The sequence below is a fragment of the Canis lupus genome, chromosome 8, assembly GCF_003254725.2.
Source record: "Canis lupus dingo isolate Sandy chromosome 8, ASM325472v2, whole genome shotgun sequence".
Classification (NCBI taxonomy): Eukaryota; Metazoa; Chordata; class Mammalia; order Carnivora; family Canidae; genus Canis; species Canis lupus.
The window spans coordinates 35,184,283-35,212,155 of NC_064250.1; the positions used below are offsets into that span (position 1 = coordinate 35,184,283).

Consider the following 27,873-nt stretch of genomic DNA (forward strand, 5'->3'; position numbering starts at 1 on the left):
TCTGAAATCTACTTCTCTGTTTTAAACTCTCTAATGTCCATCTTAAAAACACTCCCCATTTTGAAAAAAGAAATCCATTCACTCAACATTGCTGTGCTGTCTAGCTACCATTCTGTTTTCCTTTTTCTTTTTTACTGCCACCACTTCTTTATTCTCTACTTCATTGTCCCCACCTTGCAGCCCGGTCCTCTAAGCTCTAAAGTATCCATTCATCCTTTCTTAGTCTTCTACCCTCTTGATGAGGCAGCTGTAACACATAGGTATAAAGCAGTGCTTCCTAATCCTTTTAACAGCATGGCACAAGTGAAATGATAATGTTGCTGCATGTAAATCCTGGCTTTCCTGCTCACCAGCTATGTGACTTCACCTCTCTGTGTCTCTTCCTATCTAAATGAAAGTAATAATAGTATGTATTCCACAGAGTTGTTGTTAGGATTTAGTGAGATAAGCATTAAAGAGATCTTGGATACTTGTACGTCCATGTTCATAACACCATTATTCACAATAACCAAATACTAAAAACAACCCAAATGCACTTCAGCAGATGAATGGATAAACAAAATGTGGTATATCCATACAATGGAGTATTAGCCATAATAAGGAATTAAATTCTGACACATGGTTAAACCTTGAAAACATTATGCTAATAAAATAAGCCAAACACAAAAGGACAAATATTTGTATAATTCCACTTGTATGAGATACTTAGAATAGGCAAATTGGTAGAGACAGAGCAGAATAGAGGTACCAGGGATGAGCAGGATGGAAGGATAGGGAGTTAATTGTTTAATGAGTGCAGAGCTTCTATTTGGGATGATGAAAAGTCCTGGAAATGAGTAATGGTGATGGTTGCACAACACTGTGAAGGTACTTAATGCCAATGAATAGTACACTTAAAAATGATTAAAGTGGTAGTTTTACTTGATGTATTTTTTACCACAATAAAGAAAAATCACCAACAGAGCATTCCAGCCACTCAGTGGAATAGGGACTAGAGGGCATAGGAGAAGATGACAGAGGCAGTTTCTGGGGGAGGTACTGCAGCAGCTCATGCTAGAGGTGGTGGTGGCTTTTACAGGTGGTATGGTGAGAGTACCCTCACAGTACTTTCTGGAAGAGAGGTGAGAAGGAGGTGAGGAATAGAGGATTTGAAAGCCGACTGGAGTGCTCAGGGTGTTTCCAGAGAACTGTGTGTGGGCTACCATGGGCACAAAGGTTGGCAGAAAGACTGGGGCTAACATTTCCTGGTGTTTTCTGCTTGCCTGACACTGCTACTGCTTTATCTCCTGCACCTCCCTTAAGAGATACAGTATCTATAAACCTTCTGCCGGCCCTCTGTCCAGTATGGTAGCCACTACCCACAGGTGACTGTTGAGCATTTGAAATGTGACTCATCAGAATTGAGATGTGCTAAAAGTTTAAAACAAATACCAGTTTTGAAAGACTTAGTACAGAGAAAAGACTATAATTGCTTATATTGATTACATGTTGAAATGATAATATTTCAGATATATTAGATTAAATAAAATGTATTCTTAAAATTTACCCAAAGGTTCTTGGACCAGTTCCTGGCACATGGAAAGTTTTTATGTAAAACTTACCATTATTATCTAAGATATCTGATAATATTGATTGCTCTTTTTGTTTCGAAACTCTCCTTTGGCATCCATGATATTACACTATTGTTACCCTCCTATTTTTCTGATTGTCCTGCCTTTGTTTTCTTTTTTTTTTTTTCTGCCTTTGTTTTCTTTTTATTCCTCCCCTTCTCTCTAAACCTGAGAATACCACAAGATTAAGGTTCACTATTCTGCCCTTTTTCCTCCACACACTACCAATTACTCTTGTTGTTAAAATCTTAGAAACAAGGGAACATAATTGGCTAGAAAAATCACTGTGTAGCACATAGATCTGATAAACTAGATTTTTATGCTATGGTATGCATGCAAGGAGCAAAAATAAATACTTATGTACTGCATCATTTAAGAGATGGAATAAGACTAAAAACATGAGCTGCATAAGCAGTTTAGAAGACTAATCTGGCTTAGATTGGCAGTGACTTTGTAAGGCAGAGGGCTGGAGGGCAGAGGGGAAGATAAGATACTCTCTTTGATATCCAAGGACTTGGTCAATAGTCATAGAAAGTATCATTTATTCCATTTTGGCTTTCTCCAAAATGTACATCCTCAGCCAGCCTGCCTCCTGATCTCTGTCTGCTCCGACTCCCACAGCTGCCATTCCTACCTGATTAATCTGCCCTATCTCCTTATACAGTATATCTAAAACCAGCCTTTCATCTTTTGCCCATAAGCAACTCTCTCCCTGTCTTCTTGTCTTATTTCTACTCTTAATATTGTCATTCTCTCCACTCACCGGGTTCAAAGCCTTAAAATCACATATGAACACTCCCTCTTTGATCATCCCCTGTATCTAATCATTTATAGTTTGTAGTGATTCTTCCTTTTACTGTATCACTTGCATTCTTCCTTTTCCTCCCCCCATTGCCCACCACCACTTAGAACATTCCATCTAGGGGTACCTGGGTGGCTCAGTCGGTTAAGTGTCCAGTTCTTAATCTCAGCTCGGGTCTTGATCTCAGGGTCATAAATTCAAGCCCTGCCTTGGGCTCCATGCTGGGTGTGGAGCCTACTTTAAAAAAAAATAATAATAATATCCCTCTAATCTTTGCTTGTAGTTTCCTAGTAGGCAACCTTGCCCTTGGGCTACTCTCTAGTCCATCTCCTTTGATAGTACAAAGTAATCTTTCCTGAAATATTATTTTCATAGCTCACACCGCACTGTTTCAAGATAAAAAAAAAAAAAAAAAAAAAAAAAAAAACCTCAGTAGCTTTCTATTACTCATGAGAATGAAATCCAAATCCCTCTGCCTGGCATTTAAGGCCCCTCAAAATCTAGCTTCAACCTAACTCCCTAGTACCAAATATAACAAATATCTCAAATGAAACATGTACTTTCCTTGTGATTCTCCTAAACATACCTCAGTGCCATGCTTCCTTTGATGAAATGCTCTTATGGCAAACTTATCCTTCAAGTCTCAGCTCAAGGACTTCCACCTTTATGCAGCCTTCCCTGAGTTCTCAAACAGTAGGAGCCCTCTTACCTAGTTTACAGGTTTATCAAAAAGTCAATTAATATGGGGAACTATAAACAAATGATTACTTAAAGAACTCTTTAGCAAACTTAATATACATGCTGCCAACATGAGCACCCCTTTAGCAGACTTACAACATATAAACTTACAGGAGTACCTGGCTGGTTCAGTTGAGAGAACATGTGTTCTTGATCTCAGGATCATGAGTTTGAGCCTCATGTATAGAGTAGAGTTTACTTAAAATTTTTTTTTGAGTTTACTTAAATTTTTAAAAAAATAATAAAAAAACATATAAACTTAGATTATTACATTTGTCTTATTTGTCTTTTAAAAAAACATTTTATTTATTTGAGAGAAAGAGCAAGAGAGCACTAGTAAGGTTGCAGGGGTGGGAGGCAGGAATAGAGAGGGGGAAGGGAAGGGCAGAGGGAGAAAAAGAAGCAGACTCTCCATGGAGCAGGGAGCCCAACTGGGGGCTTGATTCCAGGGTCCTGGGATCAAGACCTGAGCTGAAGGCCGACGCTTAACTGACTGAGCCACCCAGGCACCCTTTCATTTGTCTATCTTTTTATGTGGGGCCAAAGCCTTTGATATGAGATTGGAACTCCTGATAGTCTTTTTTTAGATCAGGCCACAACCATATTACATGCTAGTTTCATTTTCTTCAAAGTTGAGCATGAACTAAAGATTCTTGCAAAGCAGCTCAAGTGCAAAAATCAATTTAGTTCTAGTTTGTATGATCCTCCCTGCCACCACCAAACTTTTGTGTTTGCCTCACCTACACATGCTTTACCAGAAGCTTTTAATGATTACTCACTCTGCAATCTTATCAAAGCTTTCCACTTAGTTTTCAGATAAACAGCTCTCGTTTTTTCTCATATTTCATTGTTTTATTTAATCTGTATAATTTCAATAACAAATACAACTGGTATAAAAAAGTTTAGGAACACAATTGACTTTTCATAAGCATGCAGTACACCTGGGTGGAATAGAAATACATATGCTTTTTTAAAAAATTGTATTACTGAAGTATAGTTGATATACAATGTTATATTAGTTTCAGGTAAACAGTATACTGATTTAACAATTTTGTGTATTACTCAGTGTCCCCCACCGCTAGTGTAATTACCATCTGTCACCAACATTATTAACAGTATTATTGACCCTATGCTAGCACATCAGTATTTTTTAAAGTGCTGTCTTATCCTTGAACTATCACCATACCATAGGTTCTAGAAAGGATAGAAATACTGCTTAATTCTGTGAACTGGTTAAGTAGAAGTTTGTTAAGTGGTAATCAGTGGCAGTTGAGAATTGTAGCACATTTGTTATATTGAAAAATATTCATATATTGAAATACAATTGTGTGTGCATTTCTCTACAAGTCCTTAAGGACAGGGACTTTCTTAAGAGATCTTAGTGGAAATCTGATTCATGCATGATGGATAGTTGAATAGGTGGGTGGATAACAATCATACCTGTTTCTATACCTTCATATGCTTTCCTCTTCTTAAAAAGACTTTCCTTTAAAATTTCTGATTATTGGAATTATGTCTAATCTTCAAAGCCTAGCACTGATCCCTTACCTCTACAAACTTGTTCTTAATCATTTCATTTCAAAAAGGAGGGGTGCCTGGGTGGCTCATTCAGTTAAGCATCTAACTCTTGATTTGGGGTCAGGTCATGATCTCAGGGTTGTGAGATTGAGCCTCACTTGAGCCCTATTCAAGCTGCATCAAGCCACAATGAGCCCTGTTGAGCCCCACATCAGGCTCCATGCTGGCAGGGAGCCTGCTTGAGATTCTTTCTCCCTCTCCCTTTGCCCCTCCCCCACCTAAAAAAAAAGAAAAAAGGGAGATCTTATTTGACATATCTTTTGATGGTTTTTATTTTTAATTAGTGGGTATTATTCTGTCTCCCCTTTTCTTTTTCTTTTTTTTTTTACATCTTCTGATTGTATTTTTTATTTTTAAATCATTTTTTCATCATAACAATTTAGTGTACTCTTTAATACCCATTCCCTATTTCCCTTAGCCCCCCACTTACCTTCCCTGTGGTAACTATCAGTTTATTCTCTATAGTTTCTTGGTTTCTCTCTTTTTTCTTTTGCTTGCTTATTTTCTTTCTTAAATTCCACATATGAGTGAATTGTATGGTATTTGTCTTCCTCTGACTGACTTACTTCACTTAGCACAATACTCTCTAGTTCCATCCATGTTGTTGCAAATGACATTTCATTCCTTTTCATGGCTGAATAATATTCCATTGTACATATATTCCACATGTTCTTTATCCATTTATCTATCAGTGGATACTTGAGCTGTTTTCATAATTTGGCTATTATAAATAATGCTGCAATAAACATGGGGGTGTACGACTCATTTTGAATTAGTGCTTTTGTTTTTGGTGTGTAAATAGTAGTGCAATTACTGGATCATAGGGTAGTTCTATATGTAACTTTTTGAGGAACTTCCATATTGTTTTCCACACTGGCTGCCCTAGTTTGAATTCCATCCAAAGTGCACAAAAGTTCTTGTTTCTCCACATCCTCACCAACACTTGCTGTTTCTTGTGTTGTTAATTTTAGCCATTCTGACAGGTGTTTGGTGATGTCTCATTATAGTACTGATTTGCATTTCCCTGATGATAAGTGATGTGGAGCATCTTTTCATGTGTCTCGCGGCCATCTGTATGTCTTCTTTGGAGAAATGTCTATTCATATCTTCTCCGCATTTTTGAGATTATTTTTTTTATTGAAGTTCGATTTGCCAACATATAGTATAAAACCCAGTGCTCATCCCATCAAGTGCCCTTCTCAGTGCCTGTCACCCAGTTTCCCCCATCCCCTTAACCCGCTTCCCCTTCCACTACCCTTTGTTCGTTTCCCAGAGTTAGGAGTCTCATGTTTTGTCACCTGCCCATTTTTGAATTGAGTTTCTGGTTTTTAGGTGTTGAGTTTTTTAAGTTCTTTATATATTTTGGATACTAACACTTTATCAGATAAATCATTTGCAAATATCTTGTCTCATTTAGTAGGTTGCCTTTTTTATTCTGTTGATTGTTTCCTTTGCTGTACAGAAACACTTCACTTTGGTGTAGTCCTGACAGTTCATTTTTGCTTTTATTTCCCTTGCCTCAGGAGACATAGCTAGAAAAATATTGCCATAGCTGATGTCAGAAAGATTACTGCCTGTACTCTCTCCAGAGTCCTTCCTTCTTATTCATGAGGGCTGAGAATATTCTGTATGTAGCTGCATAATGCCATCCACATTACATTGTATCTAACGGATATTTAGTGGTGTTTATTGGAAATCTGAGAAGGTTGTATTTACTAGGATGTGGAACTTATAGTAACAGGAGCCACATTTTTGTATTTATTTTTTCTTATTTTTTTAATAAATTTATTTTTTATTGGTGTTCAATTTACCAACATACAGAATAACACCCAATGCTCATCCTGTCAAGTGCCCCCCTCAGTGCCTGTCACCCATTCATCCCACCTCCTGCCCTCCTCCCCTTCCACCACCCCTAGTTAGTTTCCCAGAGTTAGGAGTCTTTATGTTCTGTCTCCCTTTCTGATATTTCCAACACATTTCTTCTCCCTTCCCTTATATTCCTTTTCACTATTATTTATATTCCCCAAATGAATGAGAACATATAATGTTTGTCCTTCTCCGATTGACTTACTTCACTCAGCATAATACCCTCCAGTTCCATCCACGTCGAAGCAAATGGTGGGTATTTGTCGTTTCTAATGGCTGAGTAATATTCCATTGTATACATAAACCACATCTTCTTTATCCATTCATCTTTCGATGGACACCGAGGCTCCTTCCACAGTTTGGCTATTGTGGACATTGCTGCTATAAACATAGGGGTGCAGGTGTCCCAGCGTTTCATTGCATCTGTATCTTTGGGGTAAATCCCCAACATTGCAATTGCTGAGTCATAGGGCAGGTCTATTTTTAACTCTTTGAGGAACCTCCACACAGTTTTCCAGAGTGGCTGCACCAGTTCACATTCCCACCAACAGTGCAGGAGGGTTCCCTTTTCTCCACATCCTCTCCAACATTTGTTGTTTCCTGCCTTGTTAATTTTCCCCATTCTCACTGGTGTGAGGTGGTATCTCATTGTGGTTTTGATTTGTATTTCCCTGATGGCAAGTGATGCAGAGCATTTTCTCATGTGCATGTTGGCCATGTCTATGTCTTCCTCTGTGAGATTTCTCTTCATGTCTTTTGCCTATTTCATGATTGGATTGTTTGTTTCTTTGCTGTTGAGTTTAATAAGTTCTTTATAGATCTCGGAAACTAGCCCTTTATCTGATACGTCATTTGCAAATACCTTCTCCCATTCTGTAGGTTGTGTTTTAGTTTTGTTGACTGTATCCTTTGCTGCGCAAAAGCTTCTTATCTTGATGAAGTCCCAATAGTTCATTTTTGCTTTTGTTTCTTTTGCCTTCGTGGATGTATCTTGCAAGAGGTTACTGTGGCTGAGTTCAAAAAGGGTGTTGCCTGTGTTCTCCTCTAGGATTTTGATGGAATCTTGTCTCACATTTAGATCTTTCATCCATTTTGAGTTTATCTTTGTGTATGGTGAAAGAGAGTGGTCTAGTTTCATTCTTCTGCATGTGGATGTCCAATTTTCCCAGCACCATTTATTGAAGAGACTGTCTTTCTTCCAAATGGATAGTCTTTCCTCCTTTATCGAATATTAGTTGACCATAAAGTTCAGGGTCCACTTCTGGGTTCTCTATTCTGTTCCATTGATCTATGTGTCTGTTTTTGTGCCAGTACCACACTGTCTTGATGACCACAGCTTTGTAGTACAACCTGAGATCTGGCATTGTGATTCCCCCAGATATGGTTTTCTTTTTTAAAATTCCCCTGGCTATTCGGGGTCTTTTCTGATTCCACACAAATCTTAAAATGATTTGTTCTAACTCTCTGAAGAAAGTCCATGGTATTTTGATAGGGATTGCATTAAACGTGTAAATTGCCCTGGGTAACATTGACATTTTCACAATATTAATTCTGCCAATCCATGAGCATGGAATATTTTTCCATCTCTTTGTGTCTTCCTCAATTTCTTTCAGAAGTGTTCTATAGTTTTGAGGGTATAGATCCTTTACCTCTTTGGTTAGGTTTATTCCTAGGGATCTTATGCTTTTGGGTGCAATTGTAAATGGGATTGACTCCTTAATTTCTCTTTCTTCAGTCTCATTGTTAGTGTATAGAAATGCCACTGATTTCTGGGCATTGATTTTGTATCCTGCCACGCTACCAAATTGCTGTATGAGTTCTAGCAATCTTGGGGTGGAGGCTTTTGGGTTTTCTATGTAGAGTATCATGTCATCGGCGAAGAGGGAGAGTTTGACTTCTTCTTTGCCATTTTGAATGCCTTTAATGTCTTTTTGTTGTCTGATTGCTGAGGCTAGGACTTCCAGTACTATGTTGAATAGCAGTGGTGAGAGTAGACAACCCTGTCATGCTCCTGATCTTAGGGGAAAGGCTCCCAGTGCTTCCCCATTGAGAATGATATTTGCTGTGGGCTTTTCGTAGATGGCATTTAAGATGTTGAGGAATGTTCCCTCTATCCCTACACTCTGAAGAATTTTGATCAGGAATGGATGCTGTATTTTGTCAAATGCTTTCTCTGCATCTAATGAGAGGATCATATGGTTCTTGGTTTTTCCCTTGCTGATATGATGAATCACATGATTGTTTTACGAGTGTTGAACCAGCCTTGTGTCCCGGGGATAAATCCTACTTGGTCATGGTGAATAATTTTCTTAATGTACTGTTGAATCCTATTGGCTAGTATCTTGTTGAGAATTTTTGCATCTGTGTTCATCAGGGATATTGGTCTGTAATTCTCCTTTTTGGTGGGGTCTTTGTCTGGTTTTGGAATTAAGGTGATGCTGGCCTCATAGAACGAATTTGGAAGTACTCCATCTCTTTCTATCTTTCCAAACAGCTTTAGGAGAATAGGTATGATTTCTTCTTTAAACGTTTGATAGAATTCCCCTGGGAAGCCATCTGGCCCTGGACTTTTGTGTCTTGGGAGGTTTTTGATGACTGCTTCAATTTCCTCCCTGGTTATTGGCCTGTTCAGGTTTTCTATTTCTTCCTGTTCCAGTTTTGGTAGTTTGTGGCTTTCCAGGAATGCGTCTATTTCTTCTAGATTGCCTAATTTATTGGCGTATAGCTGTTCATAATATGTTTTTAAAATCGCTTGTATTTCCTTGGTGTTGGTAGTGATCTCTCCTTTCTCATTCATGATTTTATTAATTTGAGTCTTCTCTCTCTTCTTTTTAATAAGGCTGGCTAATGGTTTATCTATCTTATTAATTCTTTCAAAGAACCAACTCCTGGTTCTGTTGATCTGTTCCACAGTTCTTCTGGTCTCGATTTCGTTGAGTTCTGCTCGAATCTTTATTAACTCTCTTCTTCTGCTGGGTGTAGGATCTATTTGCTGTTTTTTTCTCTAGCTCCTTTATGTGTAAGGTTAGCTTTTGTATTTGAGTTCTTTCCAGTTTTTGAATGGATGCTTGTATTGTGATGTATTTCCCCCTTAGGACTGCTTTTGCTGCATCCCAAAGATTTTGAACGGTTGTATCTTCATTTTCATTAGTTTCCATGAATCTTTTTAATTTTTCCTTAATTTCCTGGTTGACCCTTTCATCTTTTAGCAGGATGGTCCTTAACCTCCACGTGTTTGGTGTCCTTCCAAACTTCTTGTTGTGATTTAGTTCTAATTTCAAGGCATTATGGTCTGAGAATATGCAGGGGACGATCCCAATCTTTTGGTATCAGTCCAGACCTGATTTGTGACCCAGTATGTGGTCTATTCTGGAGAAAGTTCCATGTGCGCTTGAGAAGAATGTGTATTCAGTTGAGTTTGGATGTAAAGTTCTGTAGATATCTGTGAAATCCATCTGGTCCAGTGTATCATTTAAAGCTCTCGTTTCTTTGGAGATGTTGTGCTTAGAAGACCTATCTAGAATAGAAAGAGCTAGATTGAAGTCACCAAGTATAAGTGTATTATTATCTAAGTATTTCTTCACTTTGGTTATTAATTGATTGATATATTTGGCAGCTCCCACATTCGGGGCATATATATTGAGGATTGTTAAGTCCTCTTGTTGGATAGATCCTTTAAGTATGATATAGTGTCCCTCTTCATCTCTCACTACAGTCTTCGGGGTAAATTTTAGTTTATCTGATATAAGGATGGCTACCCCTGATTTCTTTTGAGGACCATTCGAATGGTAAATGGTTCTCCAACCTTTTATTTTCAGGCTGTAGGTGTCCTTCTGTCTAAAATGAGTCTCTTGTAGACAGCAAATAGATGGGTCCTGCTTTTTTATCCAGTCTGAAACCCTGCACCTTTTGATGGGGTCATTAAGCCCGTCACATTGAGTTACTATAGAAAGGTATGAGTTTAGTGTCATCATGATATCTATTCAGTCCTTGTTTTTGTGGATTGTTCCACTGAACTTCTTCTTAAAGGGGAATTTTAAGAGACCCCCTTAAAATTTCTTGCAGAGCTGGTTTGGAGGTCACATATTCTTTCAGTTCCTGCCTGTCTTGGAAGCTCTTTATCTCTCCTTCCATTTAGAATGAGAGTCTTGCTGGGTAAAGTATTCTTGGTTGCATGTTCTTCTCATTTAGGACCCTGAATATATCCTGCCAGCCCTTTCTGGCCTGCCAGGTCTCTGTGGAGAGGTCTGCTGTTACCCTAATACTCCTCCCCATAAAAGTCAGGGATTTCTTGTCTCTTGCTGCTTTAAGGATCTTCTCTTTATCTTTGGAATTTACAAGCTTCACTATTAAATGTCGAGGTGTTGAACGGTTTTTATTGATTTTAGGGAGGGATCTCTCTATTTCCTGGATCTGAATGCCTGTTTCCCTTCCCAGATTAGGAAAGTTTTCAGCTATGATTTGTTCAAATACATATTCTGGCCCTCTGGCCCTTTCGGCGCCCTTGGGAACCCCAGTTAAACGTAGGTTTTTCTTCCTCAGGCTGTCGTTTATTTCCCTTAATCTATCTTCATGGTCTTTTAATTGTTTGTCTCTTTTTTCCTCAGTTTCCCTCTTTGCCATCAACTTGTCTTCTATGTCACTCACTCGTTCTTCCACCTCGTTAACCCTGGTCATTAGGACTTCTAGTTTGGATTGCATCTCATTCAATTGATTTTTAATTTCTGCCTGATTGGATCTAAATTCTTCTGTCATGAAGTCTCTTGAGTCCTTTATGCTTTTTTCTAGAGCCACCAGTAGCTGTGTAATAGTGCTTCTGAATTGGCTTTCTGACATTGAATTGTAATCCAGATTTTGTAACTGTGGGAGAGAGGACTGTTTCTGATTCTTTCTTTTGAGGTGAGGTTTTCCTTCTAGTCATTTTGCTCGGTGCAGAGTGGCCAAAAAGCAAGTTGTATTGGGAAAAGGAGAAAAAGAGAGGAGAGAAAGAAGGAAAGAAAAGAGAAAAAGAAAAAAAAGGAAGAAAAAAATAAAAAAGGAGAAGAAAAAGAGAAAGAAAAAGAAAGAAAGGAAAAAAGGGGTGGGGGAAGCAAACAAATCAAAAAGCAAAAAAAAAAAAAAGAAAGGAAAAAAGGGGTGGGGGAAGCAAACAAATCAAAAAGCAAAAAAAATGAAAGGAAAAAAGGGGTGGGGGAAGCAAACAAATCAAAAAGCAAAAAAATAAATAAATAAATAAAGGAAAAAAGGGGTGGGGGAAGCAAACAAATCAAAAAGCAAAAAAACAAAAAAACAAAAAACAAAAAACACGGGGGAGTATCTTCTGACTCTGTATACTTTAAGTCCCTTGACTTCCCCTGGAACTTGTCGGTCTAGCTGGTCTTCTGGGGGAGGGGCCTGTTGTGCTGATTTTCAGGTGTTAGCACTTGGGGGAGCTGCTCTGCCCCCTGCCTGGTGCAGGGCTCAGTGGGGGTTGTTTACCCCGTGAGGCCGCAGGAAGAACGACCCCAGTGGCAGCGGTCAGCTCTGGAGCCCTGGATTCAGCTCCCGCAGGAACTCCGGAGCTCTCCGTCTGCAGGGCCTGGAGGCTCCGGGGTGGGGCCGCTGATCTGCTCAGCTGGGGCAGGAGCGTCCTCGCTGTCCTGGGCCCTCCCGGCCTCTGCCTGTCCCGGGGGGAGGCCGGATCCTGGGCTGTGTCCCCGGCGCTCAGTGCTCTCGGGCCTGTGCTGTTGGATTCCCGATCCCGCCCCGCAGCCCCCTCCGCGGAGCCGCCGCCCGAGCCCCTCCGAGCTGCTCCGGGTCCCGCCGTGCGCGCTGCAGCCCTTTAGGGAGCTCGGGGCACTCTCCCCAGGGCGCAGGTGTCTGTTAGTGTCCCAGGGAGCCTGAGGGCATCCCCGCCCTCCTGGGGTCCTGCTCCAATTCCCTGAGAGCGCCTTTCCACCCGGGAAGATTGGTGCAGCTCCTGTTTCTCCGGGACGGGGCTCTCCTGTCTTGGGGACACTCGCCCCAGCCTCAGCCCGGCTCCTCGCGGGGCCCCTCCCCCTTGGATGCCTTTTGTTTCTTTATTTCTTTTTTCCTGTCTTCCTACCTTGATAGAAGCGCGAACTCTTCTCACTGTAGCATTCCAGGTGTTCTCTTTAAATCTCAGGCCGAATTCGTAGATTTTCAGGGATGATTTGAAGGTTATCTAGGTAATTTGGTGGGGACACGTGATTTGGAGACCCTACTCTTCTGCCATCTTGCCCCTCCTCCTCTATTTATTTTTTTAAAAAACCTCTTTGGATAACAGGTTTTAATGAGAAAAAATATATAGCAATTCAGTATTTATAGAAAACATATATTTTTAGATAATTTGGCTACTACTATTAAACTAGTAATAATTTCAAAACTCTGAGATAGTGACAAGGAGATGCAGACCTGAGTTCAAATCATGAGTTTGCTAATTTTTACTTCTGTTCTTGGATAGATTGTTTAATCTCTCTTAGTTCTAGGTTACCTACTACTAAAAATAGAGATTTTATTTGCTTTTCAGAGCTGCTTTCATAGCAAGTAATATGAATTTTACTGTAGTACTGTATTTCTGATAAAACATTTCAAGAAATAAATTTAGTCACAGCATAAACTAAGATTTCTATGCATTAGCACAATGAGATATATCTGGAAAGCAGTGTAGATTGTTAAACCAAAACTGCTATTGTACCAAATCTTTATTTATATATCTTATATCTATATGTATACATCACATCTAAATTAGAACCTTTACTCATAAAATATCACACAGGCTTTGCTTTTTGTAATTTGAACGATTACTAGTGGAGGATCGTTGAAAAGATTAAAAACTACAGCTCCTTCACCACACAGTGTTGTCAATCTTGACTCTGGCTGCTTTTACAGGAACAAATACTATTCTGTATCACTTTTCATAAACTTTTTTGCATGTAAATTTAAAATATAAATGGCCTTACACAACAAAATTGCATGTGAAGGTCATCTACTTCCTTTCAGCGAATCTAACCTGACTTCCCTTTGCCCAGACTCATAAACATAAACCAGTAAACCATCTGTATTGAAGCTGAAGTACTGTCAATTTTATACAAATACTCAGACTTTGTTTTTTCTTCATAGGTGCCTCTCAGAAAAGAAGCTGTTATTCTTGCTAACAGCCTCAGTATGTGTGAATGTCCCAGAATTGAATTTTTACAGCAAAAGTATAAGGATGAGAAGAACTCCCCTGAGCATGAGCTCTTCAGGCATGGTAATACAAATATACAGTATTTCTGAACTTTTTAGCTCTAAGTATTCATTAATTATTTTCATAATATTTTTAATATTTGGTTTTATCAATCAGGAAGATTTTCTAAAAACTATTTTACTTATTACTTACCAGTGTAGTAATATATGACTCTCTGATCTATTACTTTAAGCAAGTTGTGAACAAATATTTACAATTATAGTGTCAATTTAATAGGATGGGACTTGTTTGTTACTCATATTTAATCCAATTTATGTGGAACAAGCACTTTTCACAGTCTCCTTTGTTCACTGGAGACACGAGAGACAAGGGCCCTCCTACTACATCGCCATTTTAACTCCTCTCTCTGTCTCCTTTTTTCATTAACTTGTGTCCTAAAAATAAACTCAGTATATATGCATGACACACACACACACAGACACACACACACAGAGGCACACACCACACCCCTAATTCACAGGAAAGAGAAAAGAGAACCTGGCCTAATTATGCAGTCATCATCATACCCAAGCACTTGAGAAGGCAGGCCTTATTTGTCTTTAATCATTGTAATAGAAGATAAGAAAACCTGGTTGTAAATCTAAAACTGGCTAAAGACAAACAGAAGTGTAGAGTCTGCTTTATAAATTGCATCATAGAAGATAAACTTTTGGTACTTTAATTTATTCACAGCGATCAGTACTCTTTATTTGCATCTTGAATATACAGATAAATAAAAGCATATGAGCCAATTTGCAGGACATCTGGGAGAAGTCCCCTGGTAACCACAGATTGGGGAAAAAAAAACAGTTCATTAGGTCCTCTTGCCTCATCCTCCCACTGTTCATTCTTCAGTTCTACCAATATTATGCAATGCTTACTTCATGCACGTTAGGCACTCAGTAGGTAGTAGGGATACAGTCTATGCAAACTAGACACAGTGCGCCTTTATGGTATTGACAAACATTTAATAATCACACATATAATAAGGGGAATTAAACAGGTCAGGGAGTAAGGGACACCTATTCTTTGGTCTCCACTCTTCAACCTACAAAGACTAGGCAGTCAGAAATTTGGTTAAGTCTACAAGAGTAATATTCTAGGTTCCAGATAATAGCTCTGCTATGATTATTAATGTTGAACATAAATACATGTTCAACATTATTATGCATGTATAACAAACACATGCATACATGTGTTTTGCAGTCTTTCATTCAGTTAATAATAATCCGAAAATTAAGGGATTATTGAATCTAGAAAGAACTCCTTATTTGAAAAAACCATTTGCTACTTTTTTCTCATTCTCCTCTATTCCCATCTTAAGAAACATTTCATGATGTTGTCTTTTCTAGTTCCTTCTGAAATATATTTCCCAAAATAATTAGGTTCTCTTAATTTGTATTTTATAACTTGTACATGGTAAAAAGAAAAAAAGTCGTCTAAATGTTTTCTGTCTAGTGATTACAAGTTACTTTATAGGATTCACTGACTCCTAGAGATCCTTAGGATTGAGTGAATCCAAAGATTCCTTAGGAATCTAAAAGGAAAAGAAATGTTTATCCATTCAGTAGACATGTATTGAGTGCCTCCTAGGACCTAAGCTATGTGCTAGTGCTGATGATAGATGAATTTTTACCCAGTAAATAACAACAACAAAAAGTTTCTTACTTTAGATTACTTAATAAAAAACATTGCCGGCTTATTATTTTCTTTCCTCCTTCTTTTTCTATAAAGCTTTGCTTGATATAACCACAAGAATCCTCTTTCATGATTATTTCATTTGGTCAACAAATATTTAGTGAGCTTCTGTTTTACTATACAATGGCAAACGAGGTAGCCAGGATTTCTTCCCTTATAGAACATCTGGTCAAGTCTAGAAGCAATAAGTAAAGTGATATGGGAAAGTTACCAAAATGAATTCTTGTTAAAAATTTTTTTATTCATATTTAGGCATCCTCCTCATTACAAAGGTCTTCCTTGGCCAGAGTGTTCAAGCTCGTGAACAGGACTCCATCAATCAAGCTAACTATCCAATGGTTAATTCAGTGTTTGTTCCTCGAAAATATATACTAAGTATGTCTGCCATAAAGAGAAATGTGCTTTAATTTTTCTGAGTATAAAATGTTTATATTTAATACAGATGTGTAGAGTTTAACCTCTACCTAACAAAATCTGTAAACTTTTCTAAAAAATCCTTTGCTAGCTACTAATAAGCTTCTATTTTTCTGTTCCCTACTGCAGTAACATTTATATATGTATATATGCAGATTTTTTATTTTGCAAACTTTTATTTTATATTCACAGACCCATACATATTGTTAAACATATTTCATATATATTGTGCATGTATACTATATATTATATGTCTCCCATATATTATATTTTATGTATATTATATAGTATATGTCTTATGTGTTTCATGTAGTCTGTATATTTCATGTATATGTACTTCAAAAGATAAAAACCCCACCCACTTTTTAAAAAGATTTCATTTATTTATTTGAGAGAGAAAGCAATAAAGAGCATGAGCAGGGTGAGGGGCAGAGGGAGAGGCAGACTCCCCAGTGAGCAGGGAGCCCAATATGGGGCCCAATCTTGGGAATCCAGGATCATGACCTGAGCTGAAGGCAGACATTTAACCAACTGAGCCACCCAGGCACCCAGAACCCACATTTAACAATAAAGATTTTCAAATAATACATTTGTCAAAAATATATGGCCCACACATTGAATTGAAAAATGGAAAAGTATAAAAAGGAAAAGGACATGAATAAAATTAAACTCTACTAGTCTACAAAGTGAAAGGGTGATTAGTATTTCTAGAATTAAAAAGCTGTCTAGGAAGGGTGGAAAAATATAAGAAATAAAACACTCTTAATAACCGTAGTTGGAAAATACTGAGTTTATTGTTATTAATCTATGTAATAATAAAAAGTATATTATGTTTCATTTTGAAGAGTGTTTTTCTTATTTTGTTTTTGATTTTACTCTAGATTCCGTCATGGGACGAAGAAACTGTGATTGCAGCATTCGACAGTGCAAGTGGTTTGTCTTTGATCATGACCTTGTTTTGCCAGAATACATCGTTGAATTTGAGTATATTACAGTGGTATGGATATATTTTTAAAACTGGAATTCCTTAAATAAGAACAGAACAGTAATTTGAAGTCTAATAATATAATGTCAAGTTGATACTTATATATATATTTATACATAAATAAATATATAATGGTTATTTGGTGAAGGGTTTAATTTTCAAAACAAATCATTATGACACCTAAATATTTATATATGCACAAATATATTACCTGAGTAATATATAGCTATAGTCTCACTGAAAAAAGATTAAAACTATATTGAAGAGTATACAGTAAATGTGAAAATCTGATTTCACTTCAACCCCAGCACCACTCCCTTTCATGAAGAAATCCACTGCTAATAGCTTTGTGGGTTGCTTTCAATCCTGTTTCTGTGTATTTACATATATAACAACAAATACTATTTAACATAGTAGAATCAAGATCTAAATATTTTGTGATGTTTTTTGCCTTTAACAATATATTTTGGACATATTTCCACTTTAATGCATATAGGTGTATATTCTTTTGGTGACTGCATAAGTTATATTCTGATTCATTTAACTATTCCTCTGTTGATGAAATATACAGGTTGTTCCAGTTTTCTTACTCTTTAAAACAGTGCTTCAGTGAACATTATTATCACTGCATTTCTATACAAATAATGGAAGTTTCTCTGCAGAATAGATTTGTAGAAAGATTGGATAGTCAAAGTATATACACTTATTAAATTTTTGGTAGATCCCCACAAAGGCTTGGCCATTTTACAAATTTCCAACAGTATGTGACAGTGCTTATTTCTTTGCATCCTTACCCAAATAAGATATTATTAATCTTTTACATTTCCACTCTGCTGGGCAAGAAAAAGATACTTTACTCTTTCAAATGCTTATGGGTTATTTAGTTTTATAAATCACCTATATCATCTGACCATTTTCTCTTGGACTCTATCTTCTTCATATGATTGGAAAAACCATTATATGTATTCTGGATGTTAAACCTTTATCTTATATATACATTGCAAGTATTTTCTGTCACTTGTCTTTTAAATTTATTTGTAGCAAAAAACCTTACCTGTAATTTTAATTTGTAATTTACTTGTCATTTTCAAGAGGTCAGATCTGTCCATCTTTTCTGTTATGGGTTCTGAGAGTTATGTCTCATTTCAGAAGGCTTATGTAAATATTCTCCTTTATTTTCTTCCAGTACTTATATAGGCTAGTTCTACAGCTTTCAACTTTTTTAACTTCCATCTGGAAATTCTTTTATATCTTGCAAGAGAGGGGGATCAAATAATTTTTTCCTTAAAAATGGATAGCTACTTGACCAAGCATCATCTTTTTGCTCTATTTTGAAATACCATCTTTATTGTTAAAATTATTTTCATAAATAAGAGATTTATTTATAGATCCTTCTATCTGTTCCTTTGGTCCTCTTATCTAATCTTCGACCCCTACCATATTGTTTTGATTATCACAAACTCGATGATACGCTTTGATATGTTATAGAGCAAATTCCCTTCCTCTGCCCCCACTCATTTTTTAAAAAATTTTCTCAGCTATTCTTGAACACTTTCTCTTACAAATAAAATTAAGAATCAGCTTGTTAAGTTCTAAAAATCTTTTTTAGGACTTTGTTGAGGTTTTGTTGAATTTAAAACTTAATTTGGGGTGAACTGTTTTGCAACGTCAAAGCCTCTCATTCAGGAAAATGAGATGTGATTCCATTCACTCAAGTCATCTCTTACAGTTGTCATACAGGTGTTAAGTATACTTCTGGGCATTTATATTTTATAATGCTATTATGAGTAAGACTGTTTCAATCAAGTATGCTTCCAACAAAAAGACACAGCAGCCTAGACAAATAGTAAGCAAAATGATTCAAATAACAAGAAGTTGAGAGGTGAGCAGACCCAGCTGTTATGACTCTGCTGTGATTAATGTCAGCAGAGACTTTAGCTCTATCATCCATCTCCTTGCCACTTCATTAGCTCTTCCCATCTGAAGATTGAGGTCTCACTTCACTTCTGGGAAGTTTTCTTCTCTTAACTGCTTGATTATTTTTTCTCTTCCATCCTGCGTTCAGCCCTCTGGAAGCTTGATTAAACATTGGACATTCTGAGTTGATCTTCCATGACTTTAAAATTTTTTTCTTTCATACTTTACACACCTCCATTTTTAAATTCTCTGTTCTGGAAGATTTCCTTAATAATAGCCTCGCCTTGCTAATTTGATCTGCTGCCATATCCATTTTGGTTTCTCTGAGCATTTATTGATTATTTTTATTTCGTGAATTGTTTTCATTTTGACTCTAAAGTGTTTATTCTTTCCTATAGCAGTCTATTCTAGATGCTTTATTCTCCCGGATTTTAAAAAATTCTCTTATGGACCATTTTAGTTTTTTGTAGAGCCATTTCTGTTTATGTTGTTTGTGCTCATTCATCTACAGTTCTTACCATAATTATTTAATTACCTATTAATTACTTCGAGCATCCTACTGCTATTTTACCTATTCACTGTGAATACCAAGTTTCTCTGGGTCTGTTGTTCAAAGTGATTGTCTCCTATATATGTTTTGACTGCAAGTTACATTTCTCCTCCTATTCAATTCAGTCCCTTCTCATTTATATCTCACAATTTCTAGTCTTTTGTTGGTGCCCTCTCATTTGTGAAAAACTAAAAATTAACTTTTGCCAGTTTTAAGGAATTTTCAGTGGGAGAGGATGAACCCATTTATTCTTAGTCCACAATTTTAATCTACTCTCATGGATTTCCTAATGTGATTCTAATCATCATAGGTATTACTATATAATTGAAAAAAAGATAATTTATCTTTGCTACATAGCCTATTTCTTGTTCAAAATCATAGCAACCAAATTTTCAATATTTTTAATAAATTTTTTAGGTCAAGGCTCACTCTTTATTTTCCTCATTCAACAATATTATTCTAGAAGAAAGCAAAAAAAACTCAGAAGGATCAGTATTGTCCCAGGATTTGAAATTTGATGATGAAGTTATAAAAATGGATCCCAGGATCAAGGCCAGACCAAAACTTACTAGTTTGGATGATAAAACAATTCTTTCTCTTGCCAAGACTAGCATTTACAGCCATATTGTGGTGAGTATTATAAGGAATAAAATTTGGGGATGGAAACCTTGAATTCAGAATCATAATCTATCATATGAAGTCTAAAGATATTAAAACACCTATCTGGGGGATCCCTGGGTGGCTCAGCAGTTTGGCGCCTGCCTTTGGCCCAGGGCACGATCCTGGAGTCCCGGGATCGAGTCCCGCGTCAGGCTCCCGGCATGAAGCCTGCTTCTTCCTCTGCCTGTGTCTCTGCCTCTCTCTCTCTCTCTATGTCTATCATAAATAAATAAATAAATAAATAAATAAATAAATAAATAAATAAATCTTCAAAAATTAAAAAACTTTAAAAAATAAAACAATTGTCAGTATTGTCAAAATTAAAAATGAAAAAAAAAGTTAAAAATGCCTTGGGCTTTCCTTTTATGTGGATCTAGATCAGTATTGTCTGGTAGTAATAGAATATGAACCATACGTGTAGTTTTAAATTTTCTATTAGCCGTGTTAAAATTTTTTAATTAAAAGGTAAGATTAATTTTAATCCAATATATCTAAAATATTATCATTTCAGTATACCATCAGTATGAAGAGTCATTAATCGGATAGTTTCAACTAAGTCTTTGATGTTTGGAATATATTTGTCATTTACAGCACTTTCAGACTAATCACATTTTAAGTGCCCTATAGCCACATGTCACTAGTGATTACCATTACAGGACAGCATAGACTTAGAGGACAGCCTTCTAGTTTACAAGGTCTTTTATTTCTGAATAGCAAATAAGCTCTCTTTAAATGATTAAGACAGATAAGATTCAAATCAGTTTCCAGGATTAATCAACATAGACTATCAGAGCTTTATCTTTACAAATTAATCAACAGAATTTGAGTTACTGTTGAAGCAACTTACTTTATACTGAGGCAATTCTATTGAGATGTTAAGCCTACCTCCATACCTTGACTTTCAGATCTATCTATTTCAAATCTGCTACCATTCTGTCTGAAATACCATTATCACTGACCTAGATTACTGGCCTGGCCTTCTAACAGGACTCTCTGCAATCTACCATCATACCATTGCACAGCTCCAGAAAATGCAATTCACATTATATTCTATTAATGCATTCTTTGGGTGCCATTCATTATCTGATTGAATATAACTCAATATGGGAGTTAGGGAGTGCGTCCTAGAACTGTGCAACAGAGGCCCTGTCCTGCTTTCACTTTGAGCCCCCAACTCATTCTCCATGTTGAAGCTAAAACAATATTTTCAAAAAGCAAATCTGATCATGACATCTCTGTCATCCCTCACCACTCCTACTTGAAATCCTCAAATGATTTTCCATTGTTTTAAAAATAAAACCAAAAATAAAAAAAATAAAAATAAAATCAAAGTCCTTAATATGGTCCATGCGATTTTGCATGCCCTGATCCCTGGCCTACATTTCCAGTCTCTTTTCATATTACCCTCTCTTTAGCTCTCTGTTTTCAGCCTCCTTTCTGTTTCTTAAGTGCATTTTGTCTGCAGCCAACACAGAGCCACTGCATTTGCTAGTCCTCTGCATAGAATATTCTCCCCTGATCCCCTTTTCTTGGTAAACTCCCACACACATTTTAGGTCTATACTGAAGCATTAGATTTTTCTCCTACCTTTGAGTCAAGGCCAGATTCCTTTGTTATATGCTTTGTATCCTTACTAGACTGTAAATTCCACAGGAGCGGAGGCTATGGCTGCTCTCCAATATGTATATCCTCAGTACCAAGGCAACAATGTAAGGTGGTGCAGCATGCATTGCACAAGAGGGCCATATGCAATGGGTACCTTTGAAGTCATAGAGTATCTTTAGTACAATTTTCTGATAATTCTTCATAAAATTTTTTGTACTAACAAAATCAGCATATCCGGACAATTTTCTAAAAGCTAAAAATAAAGGTGTCTCAAGGAAAGGATGAATGCCATTTTCTAATTTACTAATAAACACTGTGTAGACTAGCATCAGCTCTGCCATTTTCTGGCACAATACCTGGCACACCTCAGCTACTCATTAAAAAAAAAAAAAGTATCTTTTCAATGTTTGTAGCAAGTGTTTATTACAGAGAAAGTGGGTTTGATTGAACCTGCAGAAGTAGCCAGCAAATTGATATTTGATTGATACGCTGATAAAAATATTTGAGAAGACAAGTTATTCTCTTTTTTTTTAAGGATTTTATTTATTTATTCATGAGAGACAGAGAGAGAGAGAGAGAAAGGCAGAGACACAGGCAGAGGGAGAAGCAGGCTCCATGCAAGGAGCCCGACATGGGATTCGATCCCAGGTCTCCAGGATCAGGCCCTGGACTGAAGGCGGCGCTAAACCACTGAGCCACCCAGGCTGCCCAACAAGTTATTCTCACATGACGCTATTTATGTGTGTACTGAGCTACAGATAAAAAAAAAATTCAGAAATGATTTTGATCTTGAAAGTCAACCACATTGTTCCAACGTGACATTTCTAGATCGCTTGTTTATGATGACAGTTTTTTCAAGTGACTGTGTGAAACAAAAAGAATGCAAAAATATTTTTTAAAATAATGTGTGGATAGTTTTGAGTTTGCTTCTGAAAATATTTAAAAAACATCTCTTTTCAAGTTGTTTATGGGATTGCTTTTGTCCAACTATATCAGCATTATCTACCAAATCTTAAAGCCTAAAAGATTACGTTTTGACCTTAGTTATTATTAGAGAGGAAGGAAAGTTTCATAATGTGATGACAATATCACCATTTGTATCATAATTATACAGTATAGTGATTGCAGGAACAATTTTTGAGCTGACAGTATGGGGAAATTATCGTCTCTGCACTATAATGTCAGGATTTCATATGTTAGTAATTTATTTTTGATAATAAACCTTTGAAATGAATGAATGAAAGGTTTAATAAATGAATTTTCATTGGATTGAGCTTCTACAACAAATGTTTCTATAGATTTAAAGGGATTAAATAAAAGTTAAACAAAAAATAAAATAGATCCTTTTTATTATCTTTGGTAAAATAATCTTACCAATTTATCTTTTATAAGATAAAAAAAACAGTGAGTATAAAGCTTCAGAATACTCTGGCTTGCTCACAACCTCCACCTGACTGCCTTCATTTAATCAACACTCATAAGAGTGAAAGAACTTTTCATCTTAAATTTGCCTATATGGCTGAAAAGCCAGAAAAACCTTCTAGAGCTTTTAGTAAGAATGCTAGATATTACAATAAGAATGTTTAGCCATCATATCCTTTATTCTCCTTCCTTTGCGCCAGTACGGTAAGAGAAATTCAGGGTACATACCTCTTATTTTCTTTTCAGCTTTCTCCACTAGATGGGGTTTTTTGAGGACATCCATAAAAATAAATAAAATATCTAGAAATAAAGGTGAGAGGTGGGGAGGGATGGGTAAAATATGTGAAGGAGATTAAGAGTATACTTATTCTGATGAGCATTGAGCAATTCTATTGACCATAGAATTGTTGAATCATTACATTATACCCCTGAAACTAATATAATACTGTATGTTAATTTTACTTGAATAAGAAAAATAGAGTTGTTGGTTGCATGTCTGGCTTTTGCAATGATAAATCCATCTAGCATTTACAGAGCATTTGCTATGTTTTAGGCAATGAGGTAAGTATTGGGAGTTCAAAATGAATTAGTTATTTTCCTTGTCTCAAGGACATCATTTTAGTGAAGGAGACAGATATGTAAACAAACATAGAAAGCTTGAGGTTGCTGGGAGAGCTCCACAGAAAGAGAAAAGTTTTGTGCAGATTTTCAAAGGATACGAGAAATTTAGTTGTTTACATCTTCTAGGCAGAGGAATTACTCTATTTAGAAGCCCATGGTTTGAAAGATCCTAGAGTTATCAGGGAACCATAGGATGACTGCTGGTAGGAGGGTAAAGGGGTAGGTTGGAATACAAGGAAGATAAATGAGGCTCTGGCTAGAAGAGTAGGAGGTTATACCACAACAGGATGGATTTTTGAAGGCAAATTATAAACTTTACATTTTCTTTAAGAAACAGGTTCTGTGTTTTTAAAGACCTCCACTTTGGCAATTTGTGGTTAGATTTGAGAGACCGATGTATAGATATCCATTGGAAACTACAGCAGTGGTCCAAAGAACAAATAGTAGTCTAAACTAGGCACTTGTAGTGGTAATGGTTTGAGAAGCATTTCTAGAATCAAATGTATATGGAGAAGAGGTAAAGGGAGTAGTCAACAATATCTGTTGGACAGTGAAACTTAATCAGGACTAAAAAACTAGACTGCCAGGCACATATATATAGGGAAAATGATGAATTCATTTTGGACATGTTAAGCAAAAGGTATCTGTAGAATCTATCATGGATGTTACCTATATGTGACCTGTAGAATAAACTACTCTGCGTAAATTGATCTTACAATTTCTTAACAGTTTATTTAACCAGTTTTGACAACTATATGACATTTAGATGTTTCTCCCTGCCAGGAATGTATGTTATGTCCACAGTATAATAAGGTATAAGATGGTGGTGGTGAGTGAAGAGAGTTGGGAGGTAGACACTTGATTTTCTTATAATACCCATTTGTTGTGAATATTGCAGTCAATTATATTAATACATTTTCTTGTGCCACTACTTATGCTGTAGACTATGCATAAATGTAACCTTCACTTGATATCATTCACAATGGTTTTGTCTAAAGACAGAAAAATACGTCATCATCAGGATATCCCCCAAATGTAAAACTGTAATAACACTTATTCATATTGAGGCCAGGATCAAATGGACAGGGAAAGTCTAGGCCAATTTCTGATTATGCAAAACACTTTCCTGCCTCCTCCTTTGAGCATCTGTCCTCCTGCTTTCACATCCTCACCCTTTGCTCCTTAGTCCAGTGCCCTCCCTCCTACAGTTTCCTGCAGTCAAGGTACAGCCTTGCCATCTTCTCTCTTGAGAGGTATCCTAATCAATACCCCAAATCCTCAGGGCCTACATTGTTCGCTGGCTAGCCTGAGAAATAGACATGCCCCAGTAAATACTTTAACAATGTATTTACCTGTTTTCTAAAAGAATTTTTAGACCAAGTGGAAAATCAAATCAATCCAGAACAGGGTCCAATAATGCTATTATAAACTCTACCTTCTAAAATCATACATTAGATTTATTTCTTATTGGCTCTCTCTTAATGTTATTTAAATAACTATGATGTAGAACATAATCTTATTTTTTATTTACATTTCATTTTATTTCAGAGTCTGAATCTCCATGGAAACAGCTTGAGTAAACTTAAAGATCTCTCCAAGTTAACAGGACTTCGAAAACTTAATATCAGCTTTAATGAATTTACTTGTTTAGATGATGTATACCACTTGGTAAGAACTGTCCTTTTGAAATTATTTAAGTAAAATAAAATGATCAATTTAATAGATAAAGGTCCCAAGCCACTGACCTAACTTTTCAGAATATATTGTCATTCTCAGCTCTTATTCATTCCCTACCTCCTTTCAACCATATCAAAGCCCTTGCATTGCTGTTTCTCCCAGTGTGGTGGGATCTGTTGCTTTGCTTACTGACCTTAATTTTTAGTACTAAATCCTCATCCTTGTTTCTTTTAGTAAGCTGAAGTCCTGTTTAACAAATCCCTGATAGTCTGGGTTTGATATGTAGGTGAAGAAAAAAAGTACTTTAATAGTGGTCCCAAGATCATGTAAATCATTGACATTTTTTATTTAACTTTTTTCTGATGATTTTCCAGTGGTTCCAGAGGTTAATGATAGTCATGATTTTGCTTAGGCACAAAATTTAAAGAACAAACTCTTGGGGTTCCTGGGTAGCTCAGTTAGTTAAGCATCCAGCTCTTGATTTCGGCTCAGGTCATGATTTTGGGGTCCTGAGATTGAGCTCCAAATTGGGCTCAGCAGAGAGTTTGCTCGAGATTCTTTCTCTCCCCCTCTCTCTTGAAAATAAATAAATATTTTTTGAAAAGAGTAAACTCTTGGGGTAGCCCTGGTGGTGCAGCGGTTTAGCGCTGCCTGCAGCCCAGGGTGTGATCCTGGAGACCCGGGATCGAGTCCCACATCGGGCTCCCTGCGTGGAGCCTGCTTCTCCCTCTGCCTGTGTCTCTGCCTCTCTGTGTGTGTCTCTCTATGAATAAATAAATAAAATCTTTAACAAAAAAAAAGTAAACTCTTAAGTCACACAAGGCACTTGGATAGTGAGTGAACTTAGCCAGCTGCTCAGCATATAATTTGCAGCACAGTTTCATTGTTCTCCTTAGATGGAAAGATATTCTTTTATTTTTTAAATTTTTAAAAAATTTATCTATTCATGAGAGACACAGAGAGGCAGAGACACAGGCAGAGGGAGAAGTAGGCTCTATGCAGGGAGCCTGACGTGGGACTCGATCCTGGGTCTCCAGGATCACGCCCTGGGCTGAAGGCAGCACTAAACCACTGAGCCACCCGGGCTGCCCAAAAGATTTTCTTTTAACTTTGTAGTTACACAGCCTATTTATTGGATTAATACGACTGTGACCATTTTACAGACAAGAGAACTGGACAGATTTTTATGCCCACGTGGTATTTTCAAACTTTAAGATTAGCAAAGGTAGCTAGATATAAACTTCTCAAACATCAGGTATCTGATGTATAAATAAATGTCTCAAAAAATGACTGTGGGGATGTTAGGGGTGGGGTGATCAGAGAGAGGAGGTACTCTGTATATTTTTTCACCTTTTTATTGTAAAAACACAGATACTGAAAACTACATTGCATGTGGTTCAGTAAATTATTATAAGGTGAATGTGCTTGTTTCTAGCACCCAGGTCAAGAAATAGAAATTTGTAACCTACATCATAAGCCCCTTCTATATATTCCCCTTCCCTTCAAGAAATCATTATCTTGACTTTATAGTAATCCTCTCCCTGCATTTCCCCCCATATTTCCATCACCCAAAAGCATATCCCCAGTTTGGTTTTGCTATCCTAAAAATTGTGTAAATCTCTTTTAATTTATAGATTTCCTTATAAATTTCCTTTCTATTCCCTCTGTCCCTTTTCACTCCCCATAGTTTATCTGTAGAAATACGTCGACCTTCCAATCCCCAAAGTGTCCCACGGTCTGGACTCTGCTGATTTGCTTATAATAAAACCCTACATGCCCTCCACCCTCCATATTTTCTGTAAACTAGCAACTAGATCCAGAGATTGGGACTTGGGTTCTGTTCCTCTGGCAAGACTGTGTAGGAAGCAGAAGATCCTTGTTGACTTACTTTTCTGATGCCAGTAGCTATTATTAATGCCTATATCAATTAATTCATCAATGATTACAAAATGGCAATATTCTTATTCTGTCATTTCTTTTTCATTTATTAGTTGGAATATTTTTGGATAGACATTTCCCCTTATCTGTTAGTTGGTTACCAGTGGTACCAGTCATACAGAAAATGCAGAATAACGGCACCTGGTTGGCTCAGTCGGTAAAGCATGCAACTCTTGATCTTGGGTTGTGAGTTTGAGCCCCATGCTGGGTGCAGGAATTACCTAAAGAAAAAGGGAAAAAGTGCAGAATAGATGCTTATTTGCTTTTATTTACCGTTTTGAAGATAATGAATTGGTTCTTTGTGATTTCCCAAAGATGAGCAATTCCTTTTTTAATATCACTAGGAATGGAGAGACTTAAATAGATTTGATGAGAGTCCATCCATTGCAATTATTATCATGATTGAAGCTCAGATTGTCTCATCCTTAGCCAATGGGAGCATTTTAAAGTTAGTTTCTTTTGCCATGATCCTAGTGGTCTCTGATAGCTTCTTTACCACCTGGCATAAAAGATATTCCACATACATTTTCTGTATTTTCTTTGTAGACATGGGATCAGCTATTT

The 27,873-nt window shown here is 36.9% G+C and overlaps 1 protein-coding gene and 1 long non-coding RNA gene across 7 annotated transcripts in view; one reads left to right on the forward strand and one right to left on the reverse strand.

Annotated features, from left to right (window-relative positions):
- LRRC9 (leucine rich repeat containing 9) overlaps positions 1–27,873 on the forward strand; it is a 161,796-nt gene that overhangs the window by 34,150 nt on the left and 99,773 nt on the right. For all 6 annotated transcript variants that reach the window (XR_007412699.1, XR_007412701.1, XR_007412700.1 and 3 more), the window contains 5 exons: positions 13,717–13,846; positions 15,773–15,895; positions 16,816–16,931; positions 19,804–20,016; positions 25,243–25,362. Coding sequence is in view for 2 of the 6 variants with exons in the window: in XM_049113636.1 (XP_048969593.1) it covers positions 13,717–13,846; positions 15,773–15,895; positions 16,816–16,931; positions 19,804–20,016; positions 25,243–25,362 (702 nt within the window). In the remaining 4 variants the exon portion in view is untranslated. The remainder of the gene's footprint in view (positions 1–13,716; positions 13,847–15,772; positions 15,896–16,815; positions 16,932–19,803; positions 20,017–25,242; positions 25,363–27,873) is intronic.
- Positions 27,349–27,873, reverse strand: part of LOC125755665 (uncharacterized) — a 33,477-nt gene continuing 32,952 nt past the window's right edge. The window contains exon 3 of the long non-coding RNA XR_007412705.1: positions 27,349–27,530. This is a non-coding gene — a long non-coding RNA (uncharacterized LOC125755665). The remainder of the gene's footprint in view (positions 27,531–27,873) is intronic.